At 37.7% G+C, this 10,164-nt stretch overlaps 1 protein-coding gene across 1 annotated transcript in view; it reads right to left on the reverse strand.

The window, feature by feature from the left end:
• Positions 1-4,904: 4,904 nt before the first annotated feature.
• Positions 4,905-10,164, reverse strand: part of LOC111867214 — a 12,548-nt gene continuing 7,288 nt past the window's right edge. Inside the window, exons 4-7 of the mRNA XM_023856850.2 lie at positions 9,466-9,610; positions 7,501-7,596; positions 6,820-6,970; positions 4,905-5,351 (exon numbers count right to left, since the gene is read on the reverse strand). Coding sequence (XP_023712618.1) covers positions 5,264-5,351; positions 6,820-6,970; positions 7,501-7,596; positions 9,466-9,610 — 480 coding nt within the window. The 3' untranslated portion in view covers positions 4,905-5,263. The remainder of the gene's footprint in view (positions 5,352-6,819; positions 6,971-7,500; positions 7,597-9,465; positions 9,611-10,164) is intronic.

Genomic DNA, 10,164 nt, shown 5'->3' on the forward strand with positions numbered 1-10,164 from the left:
TGAGCTGATAGCCCAACATTCGGGCACAGTATCTGACCTGAAATGTGAAACAAAAGAACATCACCATGATTTTTAACATATCATGGTGTTGAGATATGGAAGATCAGAATGAAACTGGGACAGTCCTTGATTATACTCAAAATAATTGGAGTTTACATCTGTAACTCTAGAAAAGAAGATCATGAAGTGGTACATTAATATGTTGAGGAGATGACCGTCTTCTGGTTATACCACCATGTAGATGTAGTAGAAGGTCATCAAAGTTTTGAAGGACCATACAGCAGCAAGCAAAGCATTTATCTATGCATGCCACCTGCTGCTTCTTTGGTGTCTTGCTTGACTTATGCTTTGACACTAAAAATATATGGAGGTGGTACAGTCCTCTGAAATGGTGGACTTGTACCTGATTAAATGCCTCCACATCTTCATATTCATCACTGTGAGAATCTCAAACCCAATAAAATGTTCAAGAGGTTGATAAATGCTGCAGGCCTAAACTCCATGACTGTCTGCAGAGTGAAGTCACCTCGAACAATGCCCATTTTAAGTTTGGAGTGAATCTATTGATCTGGTACAGGCAATGGGGTGGAAAGAAAAGTGCCAGGAAAATACTGTACAGACAGTGCTTTAGACAATTGAAAGACAGTTTACAGAATGACTTTTGTTGACAAAGAAATCAAGGTCAACAAAGAGGTGTGCGATAAGCAAAACAAGAAGAGGGAGACATGTTTCGGGCCTCCTCATTGTGAGGCTTGTCTCTGTAGAAAAGGATGTTTCAAGAAACACCATACAAGCTTAACTACTGAAGTAAAATCTATTTTATTTCTAGACATACAGTGTATACTGAATAACTTTTCCAAGTTTCATTGAAGTCTATCAATTATTAGAGATGTAATGCTTTTCTAAGTAAAATCTAATAAAGATTAAATTTAAATGCCCAGATAAAAATCCTTCCACAGCAGAGTTCTGACCATGTATTTAAATGCCTCCACTTTGAAGAGTTAAGTTTTAGGTTTTCTCTGGAGTAGCAGAAATCTTCATGGGTGCTCTCATGTTTGAAATGTTTCTTGAGACAGAGTGAAGTAAAAGGCTAGGTAAGTAAAGATCATAACTGAAGGCATTTTCCACACAGCACTTAACTCTGTGGTACAGAGCATCTTGAGAAATTTATATGTTTGAAGATTAAAAATATTCTTTGGAGAAGACTGTCTTTTGAGATGTGACATCATGTAGTTTGGTACATAGGTACATACCAGGGTTCTGCCCTAAAGATGAAGGACACAGTAGCCTCCAAAATGTTGGTACCAAACTGCATGGCTTCACATCACCATGAGGATCTCAGTTCTCACCAGAACTTCACTGGTTTTATAGAACATGAAATTTCACACTGTTTCAGTCAAGATATATTTATCAAAGCATTTTTTTCCTTGGCACTACAGCCCCTGTGGGTCTAGGCCTACCTCCATGAACTTCTCCATTCACTTCTAGATCTTACACATTCCGTAGGACTCCTTGGGCAGGTGATCAGCTCGTCACAAGGCCTCTACCTGTACACAAACACAAAAAAACGCACACACACACAAACTAAACATCCATGCCCTGAGTGGGATTTGAACCCACAATCCCGGTTTCCAAGCAAGCGAAGACAGCCTTAGACTGCTTGGCTACCGTGACTGGCATCGAAGCATTTTACTCCCAAGGAATTACTGATTACTGGCAGAGCATTGTATTTGTATTTTGGACACCCATGGCTGAATGTTAGCCAATGCCAACAGTCCTGACTGGATTTTCACATATTTCCACAATTCCTCAATTTCCATTCCTTCACTTGCACTGTTTATGGTGATGCTTTTGAAGGCCATAGCAATGCATCAGGTATGTTTCCACTCCTCCTCAGTTGCAGCAAGTTCACAGAAATGCCAATGGATGCACCACCTGCAGCCCTATTGCAGGAGCTGTTTACTAGGGGTACACGTGAAGCAAATAACTACCGAAAACATATACACAATTATATACAATTCAGTAATGGCATTTATATCGATGTGGAGATTAAATCACCATCTGGAAATGGTCCATACTGCTGTTGCGAATGAGACAAATAAGAGAGGTTAAAGATAACTTCATATTTTCAGTTCTAACAAAGCAACAACAAAAAACAGCTCTATTAACCATGTCTAAAAATTTATCCCTTGAATACAGATTCTGCTATAGTAGGTAGGTAGTTAATAAACTGGAAGTTTATCGCATGAACAAAACAAATCATGATTATCAAGATGATTGATTTTGAGACTTTGCAAGGTATAAATTCTGCTGCAGAAGATGGAAGAACTGGAGTTTACATTCATGTTAAAACTTTAGAATCATCTGTTAAATCAGTTCTGCAAACAAGTGCAGCCCTTTGAATCTTAACACGGCTTGGGGCCTCAATGTCTTAATCTGGCCATGTCTCAATATAACAGTCCCCTGATTTTTTACTCTGGGGCTATCAGAGACGTAGGTTCCTGAAAATTGTCCTCAAATGCCTGAAGAGAGAAAAACTGAATTACAGAATTGAGAACATTTTTGGGTGTTTTTGCTATGAGTCATGCATAACTTCAGAGAACAAATTTACAAGAATGTTTAGAGTTGTAAAAGGGAATGGACACTTTGAACAAATTGTTAAAAAAAGAATATATGGACAATAAACTGCAGTAACAAAACATGAATTTTTAAAAAGAATGTTCCAGTTCATTATACACCGAACTATAATACGACACTGAAAAATTCTCATTCCCAGTGGGTGACTAATCACTGCAAAAATTCTACACAAACTTCACTAAATTATAAATTACATTTACAAGGTTACAAGATTTCTTAAACAGTTATGTTGAACATTAAATTCTGTACAAAAATACTGTAGCTGCACGTGTAAAAATACTAGTCCTGCATATGGACCACATACCAGTTACATGGCAGAGGGGCCATGCCATAGCTCAAGCGGTTAGTCGCTGGCTTCCCACCACAGCGGTCCGGGTTCGATCCCGGGTCTGGTCAAGTGGGATTTGTGGTGGACAAAGTGGCACTGGGGCAGGTTTTCTCCGAGTACTTCGGTTTCCCCTGCCAATCTTCATTCCACCAATTGCTCCACAATCACCCTCACCTATCATCTGGGGCTGGTACAATAGGCCAGAAGTGGCCGCAGTACAAGGGACTTAGTCCCACCCCACTAGCATACATGGCAGAGTGTTTCTCAAATCTGTATGACCATGAAACATTAAAGAGGTAGGTAGATGAATGTGCTTTAGCATGGGCAGAGAGAATGTCAGCTGTGTTACTGCACAGTGTCTGTTGTTTACCTTGTATGGTCATGAGTACACATGCAAATAACTCAGTACATACATATCAGTTCTGTCACTCTGTTCTTGTAAGATCACTCACATGTCTGTTTCATGTTCTCATCCCACATATGCCTACATGGCATAGTGCTTAATTAGTTAAGCACAGGGAGAACTTTATGTTTACCATTTATAGCACTGAAGAGCAGATATTTTGTACAATACTTACATGAAAATCATGTTATGTAAAAGAATGTTTTGTCACAAGTATTCTGGCATTTGAGATGCAGCTACATCATGATTTCCAAATTGGTGAACACAGTATGCTCAACGGAAATTTCTTAGACAAGAAAGGCACTAGACAGAATGACAAAACTGAAGCCAGAACAGAACATTCACTTCACAAACCGAGATACCATTAGCTCAACAGGCACAGGTTTTAACAAAAAGTGTGGTGAGGGACTAAAAAGTTACATGTACTGTCATATAAAATTTGGTAAGTTCAGAAACTGAAGAAGGGAATTAAAAGAGAAGAATGCATTTTGTAATGTGTGATGGTGTTCCTAACAAGTACAAGCCATATTTTTTAACAGACTACTAATTCACAGTGGTCTGTCACTAATATTCTATAGCCATTTTTTTGAAACCATTATGGATGCAAGTAAACATATGGTTATTTTATGCAAGATGGTGCTACAGGACATATTAATTATGCCATTGTTTTAAAGGATGTGTCTGATGATAGACTGACAGGTCTGAGATTTTAGTCTGTAAGGTCTCCAGACTTAAATCGCTGTGATTTTTATCTGTGGAGAACCTAAAAAACTAAACATATTTAAATATTTCCCACAAAAGGATGAACCTCAGCACATCATCTGTGAAACAATTACATCTATCAAGGCCAATGACCTCAAATAAGTGTCAGATAATCCTGTCAAGAGACTTCAAGTTTAACAGCAAAGACAGACATTTTGAGCATCTACTGTAAGAACGAGTTCTATTATGCAGTTTACTTACTTTAAGAAATACATGTCTATGTTTACATTGCATGGCATATTTGGCTATCATCACATTTCTTTTCCTTGGCAAATGATGGCTTAGGTTCCAGGTAACAGGCTGACAGTAAGGAGGTTTTGGGGATTCCAGCATCCAAGGAAGACCCTGTAGAAATTAGTACACATGCTTCCATGAGCACATGAGACATCAACTTTAGAATCACATACAGCTAAGTTACTGTTTTTTGAATTTCTAAGCACATATTGTACATGAGGAATTACTGTTTATTCAGCATAATGGGAAGTTATAGATTTTCTTTTCCTTGGCACTACAGCCCCAGTGGGCCTAGGCCTACCTCCATGAACTTCTCCGTTCACTTTGGTTTTTCTAGATCTTACACATACGGTAGGACTCCTTGGGCGAGTGATCAGCTCGTTGCAAGGCCTCTACCTGTAGACAAACACAGAAAAACGCACACAAACATCCATGCCCTGAGTAGGATTCAAACCCACGATCCCGGTTTCCAAGCGAGCGAAGACAGTGCACGCCTTAGACCGCTCGGCTACCATGACCGGCGGAAGTTATAGATACCGACATATATTTGTGCAAATGTGATAATTTTTATAATTAACATACTATATGTACACCCATAACCAATATATTTTATAGTCTCACGCTCTCTCTCACATATGTACACAACACATACACATGTGCATGCATAAGTAGGTCTCAAAATACTGTGGTACTTGCATTGGGAATTTTGGAATCAGGTCAATTTGCCACAAATTTTAACCAATGAATCTTTTATGTATTTCTTTTATAGAAATTAAGTAGCTTTAATTTTTTCCCAAGACACAAAATAACACTGTTAGTATATTTTGTTTTTAAGTCATAATTGACAATTATTAAGTAAACAAACTGGTAAGCTGTAGGCTAACTCAATATTATATTTCCTATAATTTTTTGTTCCTTTGCTGCATAACTTTGAGGCAACTTTCTTTCAGTACCTCATGGTTGAGAGCGGTTGAACTTGCACCACATCTGCAAAAACACAGCATACATTCTCTGTAATTACAACTATGTCTCTCACAAATGAGATAAATTAAATTTCACACATATGTTTATTTGTAAATGAAGGGGAGACACAGTGTAGAAAGATACATGCTTGATTTTAAGGCATCCACTACATGCTGCCACCTGGTGAAACTAATATGAGACTACATATTTTTTAGGCTTCCTGTTTAAGAAATAAACAGAACAAAGTAACAGGTGTGGTTGATGGGATAGACTGGACATGTAGAACACATGGGGAAATAATAAATTTGTACAAAATTTTAGTTAAAAAAATTAAAGGAGTGGTGGACTCTGTTAACCATTGAATTCTGTAAATAGTCAGTGAAGTTTCTGACCACCCGAGTCATTATAAGCTTCTCAGGAAGGACTCTGCTCTATGGAGTAAATTGTGCTTGTTCACTGCAAGGAAGAAGAGGGAATTTTACCATTTAAAAATTTTCTGAAATTATTAACAATTTTGAATTGTGTACTCTCTTAGATAACAATGGGACTCCATTTCATTTACTGAAAATGTAAATGGATCTTATTAGGTGGACATTGCTAGGGAACGTCTTGGCAAACATGTTTTCATGGCAATGAATGCAACAACAGAGGAGCTGTTGGAGGTGGTGTTCTCTGTTGGGTCCATGCATAGGCTATATAAGGAGACCAGCTGGACAAGCCAGGAGAATCTGCAGGCAAACAGACAGACAAGTCTGAATCTCTCATGAGAGTCGCCCCGGTGGAGGAATCCCCACTGTTGGAAGCCACAACACAGCAATGCATAGTAAAGACATAGAAAGACTTAGCACATGTTATAGTTAACTGTAAAGTACAGTCACAAGTTGTGTAGGAGTCAGGTTAATCCATTACCGAACCAAACCTCGTTTCAAACGATTACACACATGACAATATTCAGGTGTTCCCTGTATCTGACAACATTTTGTTTTCTTTCAACAAAGAAACTGGCGTGTCCAACAAATTTTTATAGTCGCTTTGTTCACTTTGTGTACTCTATCTACATCATAGGTAAACCAATCAAGCTGATGACATTCATGCCAAGATTGACCAAGTATCAGTGACATATGAATTCAAACACTATGTACAGCTTGTAATATATTTCTTTCTCCAAGAAGAAGTAATGCTTTAGTGAAAAAAAATTTTAAAATCTTTCACACAGGAAATCCTATTATGCAGAAACCTCTTACATGGGGAAAAATAGGTAGGCATCTTTAAACATCTTACATGAACAAATTTTTAATGCTGAATGTCTTCAGTGAATTTTAATGAATATGCATTTTGGCTAGTGAACAGATGCCCCAAGAACTGAAGTAGATATTGGGAATCCTTTAAAGTGTCAGGAACATATAGGCCTGCTCTCCCCTCCAATTCACAGTTATTTGGCATGAAATAACCCCAGCAGTTCATATGCTACAAATCAGAATGTATACTGTACCTCCTTTGTGCTTCAGCAATACTCGTTAAAGTACTTAGAATATCTGCTACTTCTTGGCCTGTTTTGTCATAAAGTGCCCCATGTTCACAGGTTGCTCCCCATGTCTTCTCCAGCGCCTTACTGCTATCACATAATGTATTCTTGAGACTACCTAAAATCAGAATATTGTAAAAGTATATACAGTGTACATATAACAGGTGCATTCATCACAAGGAATTATAAGTAACATGCTAACATCCATGCTCAAGTGTTTATTGTGATAAACTACTGTTTATCTCGCAATAAGCTAGAAAAACATGCCTTCAACAAAACAGTAAGCATGTGTCATATTTTTGTTTTCATATGCCTACATTCTTACACGTTTATGGCCCTTTTTCCTGAGGCAAAATTTTGTGGTGTGCCATCACACATCTTTGAGAAACCTGGATGTGCTCTAAGGAAGAAAGGCCATGGAACACTGCTTAGTTGCATGATACTCATTCAAAGTTTTATGAAAATTGGTCGAGTGGTTCAAACGTTATTGGAGGGGACTGAGACACGATACTGCAAGCCTGTCTTTTCTTAATAAGTAAGGAAAGCAAGCTGAAGGGTATGTGTGAGCTATTATGAGTAGTGGTCTGGGGGGCTGCTGCTTTTTCTGTAGAAAATGAAGTCAGTAAATTTTGACATATTTCTACTTACAGGCATTTGACTCGGCTTTGAACCCTTTAACAGGCAATCCAGTGTCTAGTGCATTTTTTAAGAGATCCGTGTTTTTTAGTCCATCTGACACCAGGTCTGAAAGAGAGGAATCACTACAATGACACTCCATTAAGTTCATAAACACATCTGTTGTAGTGCATTAAGAGAACTATTGTTCTCAGTTGTGACAAAATGTTGGGGACCGAATGCAAATCTCATTATCTTTAAGATCACAATCCACAGCGAAATATCTGGGACTTTTCCCACCTACAAATTTCTCCTATTTGTTGTTTACAACAAAGATAAATTCAAATTAAATTCTGATGTCTATAACATGAATACTAGACAAAAATATAACTTCCACCTACCCTCATCAACTTTATCAGTATATCAAAAAGGAGTCTACTTTACTGGCATAAAAGTGTTCAACAATCTGCCACAAAGTATTAAAAACTTGGGCAATGATACTAAAAAGTTTAAATCAGAGTTAAAGAATTATCTACATGCTCATTCCTTCTACTCTTTAGATGAATACTTCAATGTAAATAGAGAATGATGTAAAATTAAGTTATATTAATTTTTAAGCTAAAATTGCCTGTACTTATGTATGTAACATTTTGACTTGTTCTGTATCCAAAGGTACTAACCTGCTTAGGATTTATAGAATGTAAATAAATTCAATTCAATTCAACAATAACAAGTTTCTGAGCTCAAAATAATATTACCCATAATTAAGATTTCTAAGTATAACAATAACATCCATACAATTACTGGTTATTAAATATGAGCACATGTCACCAAAGGTCAACATATGGTGCAATGTGATGAAAAACAATGTTATCAGTCCTTTCTTTTGAAATGTTTACCCTGTCTTCTTACTCAGTCACTATAAATTTATCAAGAAGGCCACATGAACTCATCATCTCTGAGAACTACCAGGTTTCTGGACTTTGTTCATCATCTGGTATTCCAAAAAACCTGAGAACCAGTAATTCTGAGTGTTATACACCATTGTCAGAACCACAATCTGCTCATCATCTCTGATTTGGTTATGGTCCTCATACTCCCAAGAATGGATAGGGTGTCAACACCAAGCCAGAGAAAGAGACATGCCATCTACCTACACACAGACCATAATTATTTCACTCCAATTCTGATAACAGTAGGCTAACAGATCACTACTTCAGCAACAGGACAGAAAAACAAATGTGTGCGCGTGCATGTGTATGTATATAACAATGTATGAACAATACAAATGACACAGTAGATGCATCAGAGTGCAACAAACAATATGTGAACAGAAAAATGCACGTAGTTATATATAAGACACAAGGGAGTCAAGAGATTTGGTTCTATGAGAAAAACTCTGTACCAAAAACACTTCATATTCTCAAACAATATGTATACATAGGGGCACGCGGTAGTGTAGTTGGTTGAGGCACTACGTTACAAGCCGGAAGGTTGGGGTTCAAGTCCCAATGAGGTCACTGATTTTTTTTCAATTGACCTAATCCTTTCAGCTGCACTATGGCCCTGGGTCGACTCAGCCTCTAACAGAAATGAGTACCAGGAATTAATTAAATAATTTTCCAGGGGAGTAAAGCGCGGCCAGCCCGTATGGCTGACAACCTTACTGCCATCTTTGAGCCGATTGTCTAGATAATGTGGGAACCTCAACGTCTCACAACCCTATGGGCCTGCACGGCCTGTTACAGGGATAGCTTTACTTTACTTTTCTAATATGTACACATAAAGCACAAGAATCAATGTCACTCAAATATGATGCTTATATAATAGTAACCGACAAGATTTGGTGTGATCTAATAAATTTGTTTAAAACAAAATTAAGCACTGGACATATATTTTCTGAACAATTTAAAATCAATAAAGCCTGATTTAGATTATATGGCTGCCAGGATTATAAAAATTGGAATTGGAAGAAACCCTTAAACTTTGGAAACTTACCCATGAGAGGTCCCAGTTCTTCTTTCTTACATCTGAGCAACTCACTCTGTTGGGATAGATAAGTAACTTCTTCATAACGTTTTTTAAGAGCTCCTAGGTGACTGCGACTTCTTTCCACTTCAGACAGCAAGCTTAGTTTCTGGTTCTGTTACAAAATAATAAAACAGGAACTACTATAAAACCTTGTTAATGGTTTCAAAAACCTTACTTTTTACACATTTTATGTTCATCTTTAATCATTTCGGTCATGTGTGTGTAACTGCAGTAAATATTGGAGAGAAGACAGTGCCAACAGATTCTTACATATTTTTTTAAACATTATTTCTACACCCAACTTCTAGCCACAAATAGCTGGTTAAGTAAAGGCAGAGTTATCTGTGGACTTAATCAATTAAGCAACATGCCATGAAGGTGTATGGGTGAGTGGATGTATAGCTCCACCATTCTTAACCTTGGCACTATGCCCCTGCCACTTTAACCCTTGGTACCCTTCATATCGGAGGATGGGTGGGCCCCAGAGCCAGTTTGGACATCTTGGAGAAGAGAAAAATCTTTTGTCCCTACTGAGAAATGAATCCCAACTTCTCAGTAGTCCAGTCTGTAGCCTAGTCACTACAACAACCGAGCTATCCCAGTTCCTATTTTTGTCAAGTACAATGTGAATATCATGTAATATGTACATACATACATACATACATA

The sequence above is a fragment of the Cryptotermes secundus genome, unplaced genomic scaffold (assembly GCF_002891405.2).
Source record: "Cryptotermes secundus unplaced genomic scaffold, Csec_1.0 scaffold565, whole genome shotgun sequence".
In the NCBI taxonomy this organism is placed as follows: domain Eukaryota; kingdom Metazoa; phylum Arthropoda; class Insecta; order Blattodea; family Kalotermitidae; genus Cryptotermes; species Cryptotermes secundus.